This window comes from Mercenaria mercenaria, chromosome 6 (genome assembly GCF_021730395.1).
Source record: "Mercenaria mercenaria strain notata chromosome 6, MADL_Memer_1, whole genome shotgun sequence".
NCBI classification, from domain to species: Eukaryota; Metazoa; Mollusca; class Bivalvia; order Venerida; family Veneridae; genus Mercenaria; species Mercenaria mercenaria.
Window position 1 is genome coordinate 59,583,896 of NC_069366.1, and position 22,960 is coordinate 59,606,855.

General features: G+C 37.1%; 2 protein-coding genes across 2 annotated transcripts in view; both read right to left on the bottom strand.

The window, feature by feature from the left end:
- LOC123548775 (metabotropic glutamate receptor 3-like) overlaps positions 1 to 22,960 on the bottom strand; it is a 66,839-nt gene that overhangs the window by 35,239 nt on the left and 8,640 nt on the right. The gene's annotated exons all lie outside the window — the stretch shown is intronic.
- Positions 14,121 to 18,452, bottom strand: LOC128558054 (uncharacterized). The gene is made up of 3 exons (XM_053546838.1): positions 16,621 to 18,452; positions 15,386 to 15,501; positions 14,121 to 14,362 (listed from the first exon to the last, which is right to left on the bottom strand). Exons 1-3 carry the CDS (start codon positions 18,450 to 18,452, stop codon positions 14,121 to 14,123), a joined length of 2,190 nt encoding a protein of 729 aa, XP_053402813.1.

The following is a 22,960-nucleotide window of genomic DNA, read 5'->3' on the forward strand; positions in this document are numbered from 1 at the left end:
CAAACTTGTATATGAATTGTAAATGTCAGCTGGTAATAAAAGGCGTATATAATTTCTCCATAAAAAGCAGCTGATGACTATAGAAGGTTTCCTGCCAATAATAATCGACTGTTTCAATAAAACAGTTCCGTTTTCAATATCATGGGATCTAAATATGGGAGAACAGTTGTACATTTCCCCTCATTGATTGACAGATCCAGTGTTACAAAGTACTTTTATTATGAAAAGAGATGAAACATGTTTGTAGTTTACTGCAAAAATACCTTTGTAATTATATTTAAGAGAAATATCAAAGCGCTAATTGCAGATAGAACAATACAGAATGCAATATTCATCCGCAGTCATAGTATAATACAAACCTATACCCATCCATAGTAAAAGTATGATACCCATCTATAGTCAAAGTATAATACCCATCTATAGTCATAGTATAATACCCGTCCATAGTCATATTATAATATCCATCTATGTCATAGTATAATACCCATCTATAGTCATATTATGATAGCCCTCCATAGTCATAGTATAATATGATCCATAGTCATAATATGATACCCATACATAGTCATAATATGATACCCATCCATAGTCATAGTATAATACCTACCCATAGCCATAGTATAATACCCATCTATAGCCATAGTATGATACCCATACATAGTCTAGTATGATACCCATCCATAGTCCTAGTATAATACCTATCCATAGCCATAGTATAATACCCATCTATAGCCATAGTATGATACCCATCTAAAGTCATAGTGTGATACCCATCCATAGTCATAGTATAATATCAATCCATAGTCATAGTATGATACCCATCCATAGTCATAGTATAATACCTATCCATAGCCATAGTATAATACCCATCTATAGCCGTAGTATGATACCCATCTAAAGTCATAGTGTGATACCTATCCATAGTCATAGTATAATACCCATCCATAGCCATAGTATAATACCTATCCATAGCCATAGTATAATATCCATCCATAGTCATAGTGTAATACCCATCTATAGTCATATTAAGATAGCCCTCCATAGTCATAGTATAATATGACCCATAGTCATAGTATGATACCCATCTATAGTCATAGTATGATACCCATCCATAGTCATAGTATAATACCCATCCATAGCCATAGTATAATACCTATCCATAGCCATAGTATAATACCCTTCCATAGTCATAGTATGATACCAATCTATAGTCATAGTATGATACCCGTCCATAGTCATAGTATAATATCCATAGTCATAGTATAATATCCATCCATAGTCATAGTATAATACCCGTCCATAGTCATAGTATGATATCCATCCATAGTCATAGTATGATACCCATTCATAGTCATAGTATGATACCCATCCATAGTCATAGTATAATATCCATCCATAGTCATAGTATAATACCCATCTATAGTCATGGTATAATACCCATCGATAGTCATAGCATGATACCCATCTAAAGTCATGGTATAATACCCATCGATACTCATAGCATGATACCCGTCATAGTATAATACCCATCCACAGTCATAGTTTAATACCCATCTATAGTCATAATATAATACCCATCTATAGTCATAGTATAATATCCATCGATAGTCATAGTATAATACCCGTCTATAGTCATAGTATAATACCCATCCATAGTCATAATATAATACCCATCTATAGTCACAGTATAATATTCATCAATAGTCATAATATAATATGCATCCGTTGTCATAGTATAATACCCGTCTATAGTCATAGTATAATACCCATCCATAGTCATAATATAATACCCATCTATAGTCACAGTATAATATTCATCAACAGTCATAATATAATATACATCCATTGTCATAGTATGATATGCATCCATTGTCATAGTATAATATGCATCCATTGTGATAGCATAATATGCACCCATAGTCATGATTTAAAATGCATACATAGTCACAGTATAATATGCACCCATTGTCATAGTATAATATGCATCCATAGTCATTGTATAAGGTGCATCCGTTGTCATAGTATAATATGCATGCGTAGTCACAGTATAGTCCCTATTCATAGTCATAGTATAATATGCATTTATAGTCATAGTATAATATGCATCCATAGTCATAGTATATCACCTATCCATTGTCTCAGTGTAGTACCCAATCCATAGTCACAGTATAATACCCATCCATAGTCATAGTATAATACCCATCTATAGTCACAATATGATATTTATCCGTAGTCACAGTATAATACCCATCCATAGTCATAGTATAATACCCATCCATAGTCATAGTATAATACCCATCCATAGTCATAGTATAATACCCATTCATAGTCATAGTATAATACCCATCTATAGTCATAACATGATATCTATCCATAGTCATAGTATAATACCCATCCATAGTCATAGTATAATACCCATTCATAGTCATAGTATAATACCCATCTATAGTCATAACATGATATCTATCCATAGTCATAGTATAATACCCATCCATAGTCATAGTATAATACCCATTCATAGTCATAGTATAATACCTTTCCATAGTCATAGTATAATACCCATCCATAGTCATAGTATAATACCCATCCATAGTCATAGTATAATACCCATTCATAGTCATAGTATAATACCCATCTATAGTCATAACATGATATCTATCCATAGTCATAGTATAATACCCATCCATAGTCATAGTATAATACCCATTCATAGTCATAGTATAATACCCATCTATAGTCATAACATGATATCTATCCATAGTCATAGTATAATACCCATCCATAGTCATAGTATAATACCCATTCATAGTCATAGTATATTACCCATCTATAGTCATAACATGATATCTATCCATAGTCGAAGTATAATACCCATCCATAGTCATAGTATAATACCCATCCATAGTCATAGTATAATACCCATCCATAGTCATAGTATAATACCCATTCATAGTCATAGTATTGTAAGGACCTACCCCCTGGGTAGTTGCACATCCTTATTAATCAGGATACCGATCTATTTAGTAATAACTGGTATTTGCACATCAACATCTACCCTTGATAAAGCATGCAAATACAAGTGTATGTTGCGATTAACACCAGATGCGTTGAAATATATACCTGGGACAACCTCTTTGGATGCGTCGATATTGGACAATCTCTGTAGATGCATCAATATATATATCATATACCTTGGGAATACCTTTTCGGTCCTATCTAGTCAGGATATCGGACCATAATGATAACCAGTATACATACATCACCATCAGTTTAGATGAAGTGCATATATACAGGTACTCCTTTCTGGTTTACATCAATACCTTCCAATTTACCACAGGAACTCGGATGAACGGTTAAAAATAGCTCTTTAATATTGCGACATCATAATAATCGTGTAACGCTTGTAAACATAACACAAAAGTACGTTCCAGAAGTTGACAATATGGCATCGTAGAAATGATATTACACCGGAGAAATAAATACATCGTCATAGATTAACAATGGAGGACCTAGGCCTATGCAATGGATCTTCTTCAGTCAAAGCAGTTATATATAGAATCTACATCAGTACAAAGCATTATAATATGTGAATATAAGTAGAATTACGGAGACCAATGCATCTCTTTGGTTCTGCCATAACGTGGTAGTTCAGACTAGGCATACTGCAAGGTTCGGTTTACATGGTTTTGTATTTACTTCATAATATTGTTGTTGTTGTTGTTGCTCTGTAAGGCTAAAAGTGCCTATTCTATGAATTTGACTTTCTGCTCTTTAAAATAAAGTTAAGACTGCCTAATAAGTGTTTCTTTTACCTTGCTAAAGAGCTTTTTATGTTTTTCTTAATAGAAAATGTATTTCTGAATAGAAATGTCTCGTCTGTGAGTTTTACTTCTCAAGGTTTTACGGTTGAGAAGAAGATACCGACTGAACGCAGACACCCGTATTTATAGCCTTTGGAGTGCCAATGGCAACGGCTTTGACCAATGAAAATCCCGGCTTAAGACTAGGTAATGTGATACGCCCAAAGCAACAATTAACAATGAGAACAATAAAAGTGCATTACATTTCAGGCTCGAGTACTACAAGCACGGCTTAAAAGAAAAGCCACATAATTATACATGATATACATTATGAAATAACATATCGACAAAAAGCCGGAGCATTATACGCTGAGCGTAGTGATACATGTAGACGAAATTTGTTACGCTAACAATATATAGTACATACATAGTAAAATGTTTAGAATTGATGTGAAATATCCGGCTTACATCAGGCTTTAAGTTATTTAAGCATAAATATGAATCCCTAAAAGTTTCATTCATAACAAAGATACATTCACGAAAAGCCGGACCCTAAAAAGGTAGAAGTAGTCCAAAGTTCCGTGTCCGCCATTTTTAAATACCGTAAATGGCACAAGGCAGCATCGTCAGAAATGTTCCAATACGTCTGTAGATAGTCTGATGTGGTAAAAATCTCTTCCTGTACGTGTCGGGGGGTAATTAATTTATTCGTTAGAAGAACCATCTGCCTCCTGTACTAATTATGACAAGAGTTACGTATCCTAATGTAGAGTACTCTCTCACAAGGAGAAATGTCAACAATGATGTCATTCTAATTAAAGAAATTATGAAGAATCTTTGTAGGAAACAGTCCATTTGAAGGAAAGTTACTTAGGTATGACGTATATAAACACTTTAAATATTGAAAACAGTCCTTGTATTAAGTTAGATTACTCTAGTTCAGCAGTTACTTGTATGCTAAATGTTTATTTGTCACATAATTTCATGACGTTCATTTTGTAAGGGAGAATTCCATTACACGCTCCCCACCTTAAAGAATTAGATACTCCTGTATCTGACAAAGTCCATAATAATACTTGATAATGTTACTACGTAATAAATTACGTCGCCTTTAAAACTTTTATTTCAGACTGAAATGTTCATATTCGAACTGGAATATGGCTCAAGCTGGCAAGGAAGTCGCGATAAGGTCCTGGCTGTGCACTGAAACTGTTTGGATATCCGGACTCGTAGATAGCGATAAGAGAAATGGATCCAGTGACGGGTTTCTTCTGAGAAATTTTCCTTACAATGGAGAAGTTTGCATGACGAAGACGGGATTCAGCTGAAGTAAGATCAGACTCCTTCGTTCCTGGAAGGGCGAGAAACTGGAAGGCATCCATGATGAAGCTTCGGTCAAAAGGCATGTCCCATTGAACAGCTAATGATGTAGAAACTGTCTGCCACATAAGAAGGCGGTTGTCGGATGAGAGGGTTCTCCAGTCGGCAGGTGGCCAAGTTCTTATTGGTCCTGGTATTGGTAAGTCGATGGATGGTGCAGTGTCCCAGTCACGTCGGGCAGGAGGGAAAAGCGGCATCTCACCAGAAAGAAGAAGAAGAGATGCTAACTCAGCAGTAGGTATCTCACCGTCGGAATCTGTGGTAGTAGGAGTGGCAGTATAAATTTCTGGTTCCTTCGTCACATCATTTGGTAGGAAAACTGAGGAAGATAATCTTGGCAGAGAGACAGTAGGAAGGAAAAGTCCTGAAGCGCTGTCCATAGAAGAAATGACTTCGGTCTTCTTGCCAGAAACAGATGATGATGAAACAGTGGAAGTTACAGACTTATGTCTAACTGATGAAGTACGGGGTGTTGTTCCAGATGATGAAGAAGAGCACACGGTTGTTGTAGTAGTAACTGTAGAAGTAGCTGTGGTCAGTAGCCCAGTAGTACCAGAAGTTGAGAAGACGGCAGATATGGATGAACAGACAGAAGGAGACGTTGTACAATAAGATGACTGAGTGGTTCCAGAGGATGATGAGGATGTAGTTGATGGAGAAGACATCGTCATACTTGAAGAAGTCGATCCTGAGAGATGCATTGGTCTCCGTAATTCTACTTATATTCACATATTATAATGCTTTGTACTGATGTAGATTCTATATATAACTGCTTTGACTGAAGAAGATCCCATTGCATAGGCCTAGGTCCTCCATTGTTAATCTATGACGATGTATTTATTTCTCCGGTGTAATATCATTTCTACGATGCCATATTGTCATCTTCTGGAACGTACTTTTGTGTTATGTTTACAAGCGTTACACGATTATTATGATGTCGCAATATTAAAGAGCTATTTTTTAACCGTTCATCCGAGTTCTGTGGTAAATTGGAAGGTATTGATGTAACAAGAAAGGAGTACCTGTATATATGCACTTCATCTAAACTGATGGTGATGTATGTATACTGGTTATCATTATGGTCCGATATCCTGACTAGATAGGACCGAAAAGGTATTCCCAAGGTATATGATATATATATTGATGCATCTACAGAGATTGTCCAATATCGACGCATCAAAGAGGTTGTCCCAGGTATATATTTCAACGCATCTGGTGTTAATCGCAAATACACTTGTATTTGCATGCTTTATCAAGGGTAGATGTTGATGTGCAAATACCAGTTATTACTAAATAGATCGGTATCCTGATTAATAAGGATGTGCAACTACCCAGGGGGTAGGTCCTTACAACTTGGTGTCAGAAGTGGGATACCTTTTCTTTTAAGGTATCCATGAGACGAACACATCCTGGTGGAATGGAGCGAATACCAGATGGTCAAGAATTGGACACGAACTCCATAGAAGTTCAAGATGTATATTAACTATACCTTTTTACTTTTAGACATATGAAGATGGCATCATATGCAGATACACTAGTTTGGCAATCGAAGACCTATGCAATGGTAGTTTTTTTTATTTTGTCTGTATCATAGGACCCTTGACACAGACTACTAATCTATTTATTCTTTTATATTTGTAAATAGCAAACATGACTGATTCGATTCGAAGTACAGTTCAATATTTTGAGGAATGGGGACGATATACCTGATCGTACACAGAATGATGACAGTGCAAATGAAGTGGACCAAGTGGCCTACTACACTATGCCGTCAGCATCAGATACAGACGTAGATGATGAGGTACAAGATTTAACTAGACAAGGAAATAGTAGTAATGTTCCGCAGGATAACAATGTCAATAGTAACAAAGCTGGAAGTGGAGATATACCAGATGATGAGCAGTACATAATACACCGACAGAGTAATGTTGAAACCGCAGAACTAGACGCAGAGTAAACTTTGACAAACATGATGACAATATTAACGATATTGACGATACAAAAACAGTTGCACTTGACAGAAGACAGAGAAGGACGTGGGACCACATCAAGGTATACAAACAAACCGACAGCAATATAGTGACTCTGACGAAAGTGAAGACGGACGATGGTCAGGCTTTACAGAGACCATGTAGAGTGAATCAACAACAGAAGGTAAGACGTGGCCCTAGTATCATTGAAGAAGGTAACTACAGAGGTTTCAATGATGGTTATGAACCAGATAGAGAAAATGATGTTCTTATCCGCAGAGAAAATTCAAAGAGAAACAGGTCACATCTTCCTGTAATTAAACCTGGAATATATGATGGTACTGAAGATTGGGAAAGTTATTTTTCACATTCTTAAATTGTGCCGACCTTGGTAAATGGTCAGATGAAGAAAAAGCACTTACTTTGGCATCTTGTTTGAAGGGTTCAGCAAGAACGTTTTATTTAGGACTGCGAACAAGAGAGCAAAGACTGTATGTAGTCTTGGTGCAGAAACTATCAGAAAGATTTGGAAGTACTAGACAACAGACCAGATATTTAACCAAATTTGAAACTAGAAGGCGTAATCTAGGAGAAACTGTCGCATCTTACGGAGATGATTTGAGACTTTTAGCACGAAGAGCTTACCCCGACCTTGGAACAGAGGCACAAGAGTCCCTTGCCCTTCATCAGTTTTACAAGAATATAAGCCCTGATCTGAAGTATAGATGTATGGACAGAAATTGCAACACAATTGAACAAGCCGTAGAAATTGTAGAAAGATATGAATCAATCTTAGGAGTTGATGACAAAAAGAGGTCAACTGTACGTAATATTACAAACACTGGCAAGCCAAGTACTTTTTCAACAACAAAGGGGGCTAATAGCAACATTACTATAGAGGGTGAGATAATGAACCAAATGCAAAACATCCTGAGTCGACTTGACAAAATGGAGACAAAGATAGAGAAGGTGGGTACGAATGAGAAAGATGACAGACGCAGGGGTGACCGTTATGAACGAAGGTTTTCTGGGTGTTTCTTATGTAAGGGTATGGACCATTATGCAAGGGATTGCCCAAAACGTGGACAGAAGTCGGAAAACTTCAGACCGCTAGCTTGAGTGGCCAATGGTTAGTGGATGATGTAAGGCCAAATGATGTAATAAATTTGTATACAGACAAAGAAAAGAGAATTGGACATTTGCTTGATTCGGGTATATGGGACAATGGTCTTTATACATGTTGTTCCGTGTTTGGTAAACAAATTAATATGTTGGTTGATAATGGTTCATCTGCTACGCTGCTTTCAAGACGTGTATACATGTCAATAGAGTCTGGAAAGAGGCCAGAGCTTAGTCAGATAAACAACACTATGCAAGGTGCAAATGGTCATGGTATTGAATTTTTTGGAAAGATTAATGCAATGCTTGAGTTAGGTCAAGGAAGGTTTCAGGCATCTATTATTATATGTGATATAGTCCCAGATGGTATTCTTGGACAAGATTTTCTTCTTCGCAATGCTTCCAATATTGATTACAGGAAATCAACTATATACACAGATCAAACGCCCATTAGCTGTTGGATAGGTGGACAAGCTGAAGCACGATGCAGAGTAATAACGTACCAAGAAGTCACAATACCACCGTCATCACTTGTCAAGGCGCTAGTGGAAATAGAGAATGCCAGTACATTAGCTGATCTAGCTATTTGTGTGCATCTAAGTCTCTGGTAAACGGGAAGTCAACTATAGCTGTTGAAGGAGTTCTACAACCCCATACTGAAAATCCAAGTGTTTTCCTGGTAAATACGAGTGACACAGAAATTAGAATACCAAAGAATGTACTGTTGGCATCTGTGAATCATACTATGAGACAAAGGAGTTACCCAAATATAACAACAGAAACATAAATCTAAGTGACAAAGAAAAGACAGGACCAGACAAAATGCCGGAGTACCTTCAAGATCTTTTTGACAGAAGTAAAACAGAACTGACAGAAGAACAGGCTGAGAAACTTGCTGACTTACTGATAAGGTACCAACATATTTTTGCAAAATCATCTGATGACTTAGGAATGAACACATCTGTACAGCATAGAATTAACACAGGTTCGGCAACGCCTATACGCCAACCACCAAGACGTCAACCATTAGGCAAAAGAGAAATAGAAAAGCAAGAAGTAAATAAAATGTTAGAAAGAGGCGTTATCGAGCCTTCGACGAGTAGCTGGTCTTCTCCAATAGTCTTAGTAACAAAGAAAGATGGTTTCAACACGCTTTTGTGTCGATTATAGAAAACTGAATGTCGTCACCGTAAAGATGCGTACCCTATACCCCGTGTTGATGAATGTTTAGATGCTCTTTCAGGTTCCAAGTGGTACAGTTGCATGGATTTGAATAGTGGTTTTTGGCAGGTTGGATTAGACCCTGATGATATGCACAAAACAGCATTTTCTACATGCCTTGGATTATACCAGTTTTCAGTTATGCCATTCGGATTAGCCAACTCGCCATCTACATTTGAGCGTCTGATGGAGAACGTTCTCAGAGGCCTTCACTGGGAGGAGTGTTTGGTATATATGGACGATATCATTGTTCCAGCAAAAACATTTGAAGAGGAATTAGAAAGGTTGGAACATGTTTTCCACAGACTGGAAGAGGCCAATTTAAAGCTTAAACCATCAAAATGCGTGTTCTTTAGAAAAAGTGTCAAGTTTCTTGGTCATGTAGTTTCAGAGAATGGTGTTGAAACAGATCCTGACAAACTTGAAGCTGTAAAGGACTGGAGTCGCCCGACAAGCAAAAAGCAAGTGAGAAGTTTTCTCGGTTTATGCTCATATTATAGACGTTTTGTTCATGACTTTGCTTCAATTGCCAGACCTTTGCACAAACTCTGTGAAAAGAATGAAAGTACCAATGGTCAGATGAGGCTGAAGAAGCATTTAGAAGACTGAAAGCAGCACTTACAACTTCTCCTGTATTAGCATATCCAAACTTGGACAACCATTTATTTTAGACACTGATTCTAGTGAATTTGCATCAGGAGCCGTGCTGTCACAAGAGTATGATGGGACCGAGCGAGTAATAGCATATATGAGCAAAAGTCTGAATGTTCATGAAAGGGCATATTGCGTAACAAGAAAGGAATTGCTGGCAGTTGTTGTAGCACTCAAGAAATTTCATACATACCTTTACGGTCAGAAGGTTCTCTTGCGTACTGACAATTCGGCTGTAAGCTGGATGAAAAACCTGAAGACACCTACAGGACAAATGGCAGGATGGATTCAAGAGCTAGGTGTTTATGACCTTACAATAGTTCACCGGAAGGGAAAGAAACATTCAAACGCCGATGCTCTATCGAGGGTACCATGCAAGGTGTGTCACAAGTATGCTGCTAAACCAGAAGACATTAAAGAGATTGAAGAGCTCGAGCAATGCTCAAATGACTCAGATTTCCATGCTTTGGCTAGCAATCATCTGAGGGTAGTCACTAGATCACAGACAGAAACAAAACATATGCCAGAATTGTTAGATGGGTGGGATTCTCAACACTACGACAGGAACAGATCAATGATGACGACATTGGTCCAATCTACAACTTAATAGAGAGTCAACAAGACAAGCCTGCCTGGCGGGACATATCAGACGCTTCACCACATACGAAAATATTATGGGCGCAATGGAACAGACTTTCAATCAATGCAGGTATGTTATACCGTACAATAGAAACTGCTCAGAGGAAATCTATACAGCTGATAGTACCTGAAAAGTATAGAAATGAAGTCATTACACTCAAACATGACATACCTACTGCAGCTCATTTAGGACAAAAGCCTACACTGAAGAGAGTACAACAAGACTTCTTTTGGCCAGAAATGAAAACCGACGTTCAAAACTATTGTCAACGCTGTGACATATGTAGTGCAAGAAAACCAAGCAGAGCATCAAACAAGGCTCTCTCGGTAAGCGCATCACAGGTGGTCCAATGGAAAAGGTGTCAATGGACATACTGGGTCCATTTGTAATATCAGAGAAAGGAAACAGGTATGTCTTGGTGATGTGTGATGAATTCACAAAATGGACAGAGGCCGTAGCCCTACCAGATCAAGAAGCTCTTACAGTAGCAAAAGCGTTTGTTAACGAATTCATATGCAGGTTTGGAACACCGTTACAACTTCATACAGACCAAGGCAGGAACTTTGAGTCCAACCTATTTAAACAGATGTGTGACCTGTTTAAAATTCATAAGAGAAGAACTACAAGCTTCAGACCGCAAGCCAATGGTACAGTCGAACGGTTCAATAGAACTCTTACAACTATGTTGGCAGCATACTGCCAGTCGAACCAAAAGCTATGGGACGTTCATCTTCCACAGGTGATGATGGCTTACCGAGCTACTGAGCATTCTACTACAAATATTTCACCAAATATGATGGTACTGGGACGCAATGTCATTTTACCCAGCCATGCTGTTATTGGGAGACCAGATATGGAAAAGATAGATGAATTAGATAGCAATGAGTATGTATCTGATCTACAGGACACACTTCGTGATTGTCACAACATAGCAAGAAGAAAACTTAAAAAACAAGCAAAATACAGGAAGAAATACTATGATTCCAAAGCCAAATCCAGGAGACTAGAAGAAAACCAGCCTGTCTGGTTGCATGATACAACTAGAAAGCCAGGTGTGTGTAACAAACTTACAAACAATTGGAAAGGTCCGTATCTAGTGGTGAGACGACTTGATGATTTGACGTACCTGATTCGCACTTCAACTAAAATGGTACCGAAGGCGGTACACATTGACAGACTTCTTCCCTACCGAGGCACAAATCTACCACGGTGGATTCGAGACTTGAAACAGATTACTTGAACAGACATGAGGCAGAAGACAAAATGATGATATTTACTGTTGCAAGCTTTAGTTGCCTTATATTTTTCTTATATATATGCTCTAAATGATATGGTTTTAACTCGCCTATGTTTCATACGCTTGGTAGCGTACGGTGATTTAAAGGCTGATGTTGGATTCGCCTTTGTGTTTCATATATTTGGAATATATGAGTAACAGAGCCCAGGGTGGGTTCTGTGTCATTTATGTATATTGGAAATATACATGTGTTAGTCTTTACTTGTTGCGCAAAAGTAAGACTGTTAACTTACCTCACGGTTGTGATAGGTTGGGTAGATGAGGTAACCATAAACTCTTAGATGATATATACAAGTCTTAACATCATTAGTTATAGCAGCGGAAATATTTTCGACGTTTATAGGCGACGCGTATTTTTCGTTTCCTGCGAAACTGCTTCGGTAGCACACTTCAGTCAATAAACGTCCAGCGAATCCATAACAATAATACCAATCTAAACCATTTGGATGACAGAGTCAGTGACCATAAAGGCCTATGCAATGTGGATCCTTTAATGAGTAAAGGATGGCCCAAGTAACAAAGTTCTTTTACCACTATATTTTCAGTATGGTACTCAACTGCTGGTCGTGTGGCCTAGGGTTTCCAAACAAGGACCGCTTGAGGAACCACTTTATGAGTAAGCCTCATCGCTTTTTGGAGGTCGTCTGTGCGTGGTGCTCTGCCAGAATTAGAAGACCGATAGATCTGCGTGCACACATTGTCTCCAAGCATCGAGCTGTGGCGAAAGAGCATGGAAATGACTTTCCATCAGTTGGAGAAGCGTTCTACGCAGCGGTTGAACCTAGGGCCTTCCGGACATGTATGAAAGGAGTCCCTGTCGAGTCTCCAAGCGTCCTGATCATGAAGGAGCAGCTTTTGAAGGGTAACGCTCGAACACCTGACGAGTGGCAGCGAGGTTGGGAGAGGCATGGTCCCCACTCTACAGTAAGATACAGCACCACTGAAGTCAGTAAGCCAGAGGCTGGATCTTACTCTCCAACAAAGCCTGAGATTTGGGACGGTCCAGTCAGTGGAAATTGGAGGCTTCGTTTCCAAGGTAGTTGCATATGGTGGAAGTGGGCTGCATCATCGTCTTACCTGGAAAGTGTGGAGCAAAGGTGCCGGGACAGACTGATGAGAGTTATGGGGAGCGATCAGGGAGATACCAAACTCCAGCCCAAGCAGTGGTCGACATCTGAAGTAACACCGGAAGTGGGCAAGATCTCAGGGCGGTTGGACTCGATGGAATGACGGTGATAAAACTGAATGTCAACCGTTGGAAGCCGGCAGACTTGAGCTCCAGCCCACCTAGAAAAAGGCTAGCGTTGTCACCTGCATTATCCTTCACATCACCAATGCTGTCTATGCCGCCTCTTCTTTCTCCTTTGCATGAGCCGGACCTGGACTACAGTTTCAGTGAGTCAGAGTCTCCTGATGCCACTACTACGACCTCTACAGCAAACCAACACTTCATCCATCACTACATCTAGTACTTTAACTACTGCTCTCACAGGAACAACTGCCACGGGTACAACAATGTCTTCTTCATCAGCTGCGTCCACATCATCGTCTGGTACCACACAGTCATCTTCTTGTGTAACGTCTTCTGTGTGTTCATCCGTCTCTACTTCAAGCACTTCAACCACTGCTCTCTCAGGATCGACTTCTTCAAGTATGACGATGTCTTCTCCATCAACTACATCCTCATCATCCTCTGGAACCACTCAGTCATCTTATTGTACAACGTCTCCTTCTGTCTGTTCATCCATATCTGCCGTCTTCTCAACTTCTGGTACTACTGGGCTACTGACCACAGCTACTTCTACAGTTACTACTACAACAACCGTGTGCTCTTCTTCATCATCTGGAACAACACCCCGTACTTCATCAGTTAGACAGAAGTCTGTAACTTCCACTGTTTCATCATCATCTGTTTCTGGCAAGAAGACCGAAGTCATTTCTTCTATGGACAGCGCTTCAGGACTTTTCCTTCCTACTGTCTCTCTGCCAAGATTATCTTCCTCAGTTTTCCTACCAAATGATGTGACGAAGGAACCAGACATTTATACTGCCACTCCTACTACCACAGATTCCGACGGTGAGATACCTACTGCTGAGTTAGCATCTCTTCTTCTTCTTTCTGGTGAGATGCCGCTTTTCCCTCCTGCCCGACGTGACTGGGACACTGCACCATCCATCGACTTACCAATACCAGGACCAATAAGAACTTGGCCACCTGCCGACTGGAGAACCCTCTCACCCGACAACCGCCTTCTTATGTGGCAGACAGTTTCTACATCATTAGCTGTTCAATGGGACATGCCTTTTGACCGAAGCTTCATCATGGATGCCTTCCAGTTTCTCGCCCTTCCAGGAACGAAGGAGTCTGATCTTACTTCAGCTGATCCCGTCTTCGTCATGCAAACTTCTCCATTGTAAGGAAAATTTCTCAGAAGAAACCGTCACTGGATCCATTTCTCTTATCGCTATCTACGAGTCCGGATATCCAAACAGTTTCAGTGCACAGCCAGGACCTTATCGCGACTTCCTTGCCAGCTTGAGCCATATTCCAGTTCGAATATGAACATTTCAGCCTGAAATAAAAGTTTTAAAGGCGACGTAATTTATTACGTAGTAACATTATCAAGTATTATTATGGACTTTGTCAGATACAGGAGTATCTAATTCTTTAAGGTGGGGAGCGTGTAATGGAATTCTCCCTTACAAAATGAACGTCATGAAATTATGTGACAAATAAACATTTAGCATACAAGTAACTGCTGAACTAGAGTAATCTAACTTAATACAAGGACTGTTTTCAATATATAAAGTGTTTATATACGTCATACCTAAGTAACTTTCCTTCAAATGGACTGTTTCCTACAAAGATTCTTCATAAAAATTAGAATGTCATCATTGTTGACATTTCTCCTTGTGAGAGAGTACTCTACATTAGGATACGTAACTCTTGTCATAATTAGTACAGGAGGCAGATGGTTCTTCTAACGAATAAATTAATTACTCCCCGACACGTACAGGAAGAGATTTTTACCACATCAGACTATCTACAGACGTATTGGAACATTTCTGACGATGCTGCCTTGTGCCATTTACGGTATTTAAAAATGGCGGACACGGAACTTTGGACTCTTCTACCTTTTTAGGGTCCGGCTTTTCGTGAATGTATCTTTGTTATGAATGAAACTTTTAGGGATTCATATTTATGCTTAAATAACTTAAAGCCTGATGTAAGCCGGATATTTCACATCAATTCTAACATTTTACTATGTATGTACTATATATTGTTAGCGTAACAAATTTCGTCTACATGTATCACTACGCTCAGCGTATAATGCTCCGGCTTTTTGTCGATATGTTATTTCATAATGTATATCATGTATAATTATGTGGCTTTTCTTTAAGCCGTGCTTGTAGTACTCGAGCCTGAAATGTAATGCACTTTTATTGTTCTCATTGTTAATTGTTGCTTTGGGCGTATCACATTACCTAGTCTTAAGCCGGGATTTTTCATTGGTCAAAGCCGTTGCCATTGCACTCCAAAGGCTATAAATACGGGTGTCTGCGTTCAGTCGGTATCTTCTTCTCAACCGTAAAACCTTGAGAAGTAAAACTCACAGACGAGACATTTCTATTCAGAAATACATTTTCTATTAAGAAAAACATAAAAAGCTCTTTAGCAAGGTAAAAGAAACACTTATTAGGCAGTCTTAACTTTATTTTAAAGAGCAGAAAGTCAAATTCATAGAATAGGCACTTTTAGCCTTACAGAGCAACAACAACAACAACAATATTATGAAGTAAATACAAAAACCATGTAAACCGAACCTTGCAGTATGCCTAGTCTGAACTACCACGTTATGGCAGAACCAAAGAGATGCATTGGTCTCCGTAATTCTACTTATATTCACATATTATAATGCTTTGTACTGATGTAGATTCTATATATAACTGCTTTGACTGAAGAAGATCCCATTGCATAGGCCTAGGTCCTCCATTGTTAATCTATGACGATGTATTTATTTCTCCGGTGTAATATCATTTCTACGATGCCATATTGTCAACTTCTGGAACGTACTTTTGTGTTATGTTTACAAGCGTTACACGATTATTATGATGTCGCAATATTAAAGAGCTATTTTTAACCGTTCATCCGAGTTCCTGTGGTAAATTGGAAGGTATTGATGTAAACCAGAAAGGAGTACCTGTATATATGCACTTCATCTAAACTGATGGTGATGTATGTATACTGGTTATCATTATGGTCCGATATCCTGACTAGATAGGACCGAAAAGGTATTCCCAAGGTATATGATATATATATTGATGCATCTACAGAGATTGTCCAATATCGACGCATCCAAAGAGGTTGTCCCAGGTATATATTTCAACGCATCTGGTGTTAATCGCAACATACACTTGTATTTGCATGCTTTATCAAGGGTAGATGTTGATGTGCAAATACCAGTTATTACTAAATAGATCGGTATCCTGATTAATAAGGATGTGCAACTACCCAGGGGGTAGGTCCTTACAGTATTATACCCATCCATAGTCATAGTATAATACCCATCCATAGTCATAGTATAATACCCATCCATTGTCATAGTATAATACCCATCTATAGTCATAACATGATATCTATCCATAGTCATAGTATAATACCTTTCCATAGTCATAGCATAATACCCATCCATAGTCATAGTATAATACCCATCTAAAGTCATAATATGATATCTATCCACAGTCACAGTATAATACTCATCCATAGTCATAGTATTATACCCAATCATAGTCATAGTATAATACCCATCCATAGTCATAGTATAATACCCATCCAAAGTCATAGTATAATACCCATCTATAGTCATAACATGATATCTATCCATTGTCATAGTATAATACCCAATCATAGTCATAGTATAATACCCATCCATAATCATAGTATAATACCCATCCAAAGTCATAGTATAATACCCATCTATAGTCATAACATGATATCTATCCATTGTCATAGTATAATACCCAATCATAGTCATAGTATAATACCCATCCATAATCATAGTATAATACCCATCCATTGTCATAGTATAATACCCATCTATAGTCATAACATGATATCTATCCATAGTCATAGTATAATACCCATCCATAGTCACAGTATAATACTCATCCATAGTCATAGTATTATACCCAATCATAGTCATAGTATAATACTCATCCATAGTCATAGTATAATACCCAATCATAGTCATAGTATAATACCCATCCAAAGTCATAGTATAATACCCATCTATAGTCATAACATGATATCTATCCATTGTCATAGTATAATACCCAATCATAGTCATAGTATAATACCCATCCATAATCATAGTATAATACCCATCCATTGTCATAGTATAATACCCATCTATAGTCATAACATGATATCTATCCATAGTCATAGTATAATACCCATCCATAGTCACAGTATAATACTCATCCATAGTCATAGTATTATACCCAATCATAGTCATAGTATAATACTCATCCATAGTCATAGTATAATACCCAATCATAGTCATAGTATAATACCCATCCAAAGTCATAGTATAATACCCATCTATAGTCATAACATGATATCTATCCATTGTCATAGTATAATACCCAATCATAGTCATAGTATAATACCCATCCATAATCATAGTATAATACCCATCCATTGTCATAGTATAATACCCATCTATAGTCATAACATGATATCTATCCATAGTCATAGTATAATACCCATCCATAGTCACAGTATAATACTCATCCATAGTCATAGTATTATACCCAATCATAGTCATAGTATAATACTCATCCATAGTCATAGTATAATACCCAATCATAGTCATAGTATAATACCCATCCAAAGTCATAGTATAATACCCATCTATAGTCATAACATGATATCTATCCATTGTCATAGTATAATACCCAATCATAGTCATAGTATAATACCCATCCATAATCATAGTATAATACCCATCCATTGTCATAGTATAATACCCATCTATAGTCATAACATGATATCTATCCATAGTCATAGTATAATACCCATCCATAGTCATAGTATAATACCCATCCATAGTCATAGTATAATACCCATCTATAGTCATAACATGATATCTATCCATTGTCATAGTATAATACCTTTCCATAGTCATAGTATAATACCCATCCATTGTCATAGTATAATACCCATCTATAGTCATAACATGATATCTATCCATAGTCATAGTATAATACCTTTCCATAGTCATAGCATAATACCCATCCATAGTCATAGTATAATACCCATCTAAAGTCATAATATGATATCTATCCACAGTCACAGTATAATACTCATCCATAGTCATAAGCTAATACCAATCCACAGTCGATGTATAATACCCATCCATAGTCGCAGTATAATATGTATCTATAGTCACATTATGATTCCCATCCATAATTATAGTTCAACCATAGTCACTATATAATGTCCATACATAGTTATAGGATAGTACCCGTCCATAGTCATAGTATAATACCTGTCAATAGTCAGACAGATATCTTTATTTTCTATCAGTATACACACATGAAAATTACATAGTATGACAACATGATATACAAATACATGGTATGATTAATATAAAAATTTAAATATTATACATAAATACTGTCTTTTTCTGAAAATGTATATTAACATGAATAACATTTTTTGTCATAGGATAATAGCTGTCCATATTCATAATATGTTACCTGTTCATAATCCCGATAGTGTAATAGTGTAATGTCGATCCATAGTCATAGAAATGTTATGTGTGTTTTTGTTGTATGTGAATCGTGATTTATCATTTCTATGGTGTTTTCATCGGGATAAAAACGCATCTTGTTGCAATGATTGTGCTTAAACCTCCCATTTCAGTGTCAACTTGCGATATTTTGGCTTTCTGGGTGTGGCACTGGTGGAATAAAAACATCTGCTTTGTCTCTGCCAACAAAAATCGAGGATCATTTTTAAAGATATAAAATATTACTAGTGGTGTATAACCACCCCCTCCCCCACCCCTCCAAAAAGAAAATTCAAACAGCATCGAATTTGGGAAAAACTGAAATTGTATTGTGTTAAGCATGCTAAGACCATCAAGTTTTTCTATATGTATTAAAATTATAATACCAGGTTCTTTATCAATACTAATTTTACTGTTGTATTTATAAACACTGAAAATGTTTTAACAGATTAATTTGATAACCAGAAAAATCCTAAACTTTTCCATGATTGTCGTGAACTTCCAAACGCGCTCTTCTTTGTTCTCTACAAAAATTAAAATACATGTATACACTTTGCAATCCTTTATTATGTTTACTGTTTCTGAGAATCTAAAAGTGATTATTCGATTATATTTATTATATACCTATATAAGTTCTGTTAAAAATACAGGTTTGCATTTACAATGAAATACGAACAGGCTGAAAAAAATCCCGTATTGTACCTCCCGTATTGTATGTTGCTGGACTACTTTTATAAATATGCAAGAGCTGACACAGTTATAAAAATAGCGCACCAGATTCGGTTCTCGTGAATTTTGCAAGGACGGATTACACACGGCGCATGCGCGCCTCGTGAGGTCCGATTTGGCAAAATCCACGAGAGCCGAATACAGCATCCCAGATCGAACTACTGTTATAATAACCCTATTACATTTAACATTTTTCACTGTGAAAATATCTGAAATAGTTACTATCAGAACCGAAAATAATATAATTAAACACAATTGAGCGTATTAGTTATGAACAGGTGAGCAATCTGTATCAGAAATTTCCACAGTGTACCATCCGGGAGATTTTTAGTCTAAAGCATTTTATTTCCTGTCAATCATGAAGTTCGTATAATTATCAATAATTATGTACAGTAGTTACTCTTTCTATTTCTAGCAAGGTAGTGATCGTTGTGTAAAGGGTTATAATAACATTTTCTAAATTCCAGGATGATTCTGATAGCACACAAAACACAAATGAACATTAACACTTTTTCTTCATTCAAGTGGTGTATAATTTCTACATAAATAACAAAAAAATAAAAATAAAAAATAAAAATACATGTCGCACAAGGTATAGTGTGTTAGTAATCACACATTGTTTGGATTAAACAGTTCTCTTTCAGTATCATGGAATCATTATGGGGGACATAAATCAAACAAACATAAAACAACAAAATTTACATTTACAGTAACTATAGAGAGTTGTTGACATTTTTATAAGTTCGGCGTATTTAATGTTTGCCACAGCTACATGGATTCATGTTTAAGACAACCATAACTGTCGGGAATTTGTACCTTCAATGGCCTTCGGTAATTCATTTAGTTATCACTTCTCTGTTGGACAGTCAGTTCGAATTTAATATCATTTCATATAGATGCAGAAAAATACACTTACACATAATGTATAGATTCTTTCTATCCATCGCGTGAAAGTCTCGAAATGACATCGTGCAAAGTTGAAGCGTTTTGCAGTACTGCACGTGCAGCTATATTTATGAAATGGAGCTGTATGACTCATAACCGTGGATATCACTGATAGGGAACAAAAAATTATCAGGTGAAATCAATTGTTTTCCTGTATCTATGTTATCTACGCCTGTATCAACTTGTTTGAAAGGGTTTAAGCTGATACATTTTTTTAATGAATACAAGGTTAATTCATTCTCTCAGAGTAAAAGCAGAACAGCTTCCATCGAGAGAACAGCAGAATTGTAATATTTTCATAAGCGACGATTACTTTCAAATTATGTACCAGTCCGAAAGATCTATTCCGTGCTAAAGCTGCTTCAAGGAACCGTTCAGATTAAAAATAATCAAGACAAAGTGCATGTAACTCTCTCAGTGTCAAGAAGAACAGAATGAATACAGTCTCCAACTCTGCTGGTACCAAATCTTGCACCAAAACAAAAATGACTAAACCGAACCAGGGAAGTAACAGAGTAACTAAGGTGTGGAAAGCGCGTCAGTTATTCGCCAGACAAAGACAATCGGGAACCGGATACTTTAATTGCTTCATTCGTCCTAAATGACATTTACCTAAAATGGCTGTTAAGAAACGTCAACAAATACTCACGAAGCAGTGCCACCATCGCCTAAATCAACAGAAGAGTTCAGAGTTCAAGTTTGATTTGAGTCTCATCTTTGTGTACATTTATATAATACATACATATAAGATCTATATTAACAATGTACCACAAAGCCAATCTGTAAAGATTTGCAAGAGACTATAATATACAGTTGTTAAAAACATTTTATAATATTTTACATTTTACAGTTAATCTACAATATCTATTTGCTATTAAAAATCATTGTGTTACAATAAAACTTTAATGTTTTACAATATTCACAGTAAGACCATAAAACATTTGTCAAACCTATGGTTAGAGAATATTATTTCTCAACTGTAGAACCAAGTAACAGGTTTTGGCTATACATTTTACCATATCATTGTTGGAGAATAAAAACACTATTTTCTCATCATCTGTAAGGTTATTAAAATTTGGTTCAACTTCTACAGCAGTAAATAAAAAATATATGAGCCGTGCCATGAGAAAACCAACATAGTGGGTTTGCGACCAGCATGGATCCAGACCAGCCTGCGCATCCGCGCAGTCTGGTCAGGCTCCATGCTGTTCGCTTTTAAAGCCTACTGGAATTGGAGAAACTCTTAGCGAACAGCATGGATCCTGACCAGACTGCGCGGATGCGCAGGCTGGTCTGGATCCATGCTGGTCGCAAACCCACTATGTTGTTTTTCTCATGGCACGGCTCATATCTTAACTCTGTGTAATTACCACGATTCATAAGTATTGTTTTGTTGTTTTAATGAGGGATAGTCCACCGAGATTTTTTAAAGCACGAAAATGTTGAATTTTGTAAACGAAGTATACATATGAGGATGGCACGTAGGTCCTCCACATAGATATTTTTAAAACATCCCGCATAAATATAAATGGTGAATTATGTGCGTGTTTTAGGGGTCTTAGATAGATAGTTCCGGATTTTTTCTCTTTAAAAGTGAGAGGTTTCGAAAGTCCACCACAGATACCTTTGCAACACAACGTAAAAGAATGGTAAAATATCTCTCGATGTATGTCAGTTAGCGTTGCATTGACCTCTCTCACCGTGTGTTCCAATGGTTCTGCTTGACTGAATCTAGGGCCGTTATGTTTTTAAGGTCAAAAGGTCAAGGTCGGATGAGCGACTAAGTTCCATCGTCACAAAGTATTCTTTTTGTAAGTCATGAGAGTTATTAATACCATTTTGCATTGGATATGTACATATCCAACACATTTTGGTACTACATTTTTATAAACTACCAAATTGCTTTGAGTGTAAATTCGGCCGAATTTTGGTAGTGACTACCAAAATGCGTTGCTACCATTTTGACGTGCAACACGGCTTTTTATGTCTAAGGTAGATTACAATGTATAAAAATGAACGTAAACTGCTTTTTAAATTTTTAATAAATAAATTCATTTTCACAACTGAGAAACATGCAAGACGACCTTACATCGCTAACACTGCTTTCACTCCAGAATGAAAGGTGTTATTAATTATGCCTATGTAAGGCGGTGCCCTGTTTCCTTTATAATTTTATCGTAATTGTCATTTGTGATACGAGAATATTGTCAACAATAAACAGACTTCACGTACATCATTATACATAATGTCTTTCTATTACGACTCTGCAAATAATTAAAGTATAATTTATTGATCGAAGTTTGATTAGTTTAAAAGTCGAACTTCTCACAAAATATAAAGTCATTAGGACGATTTTATGATAAAAGAGCGGCAAACTAAATACAATAACAGCTTGTTCAGAATAATTGTACGCA

Coding starts and splice junctions, on each gene's coding strand:
- LOC128558054 (XM_053546838.1), bottom strand. CDS start 18,452: ATGGATGAGTATTATACTGTGACTGTGGATAGATATCATATTATGACT. Junction 15,502..16,620: donor TATACTATGACTATGGATGG/GTATAATACTGT, acceptor ATTACATTTCAG/GCTCGAGTACTACAAGCACG. Junction 14,363..15,385: donor CGCTGAGCGTAGTGATACAT/GTAGACGAAATT, acceptor CCCATTGAACAG/CTAATGATGTAGAAACTGTC.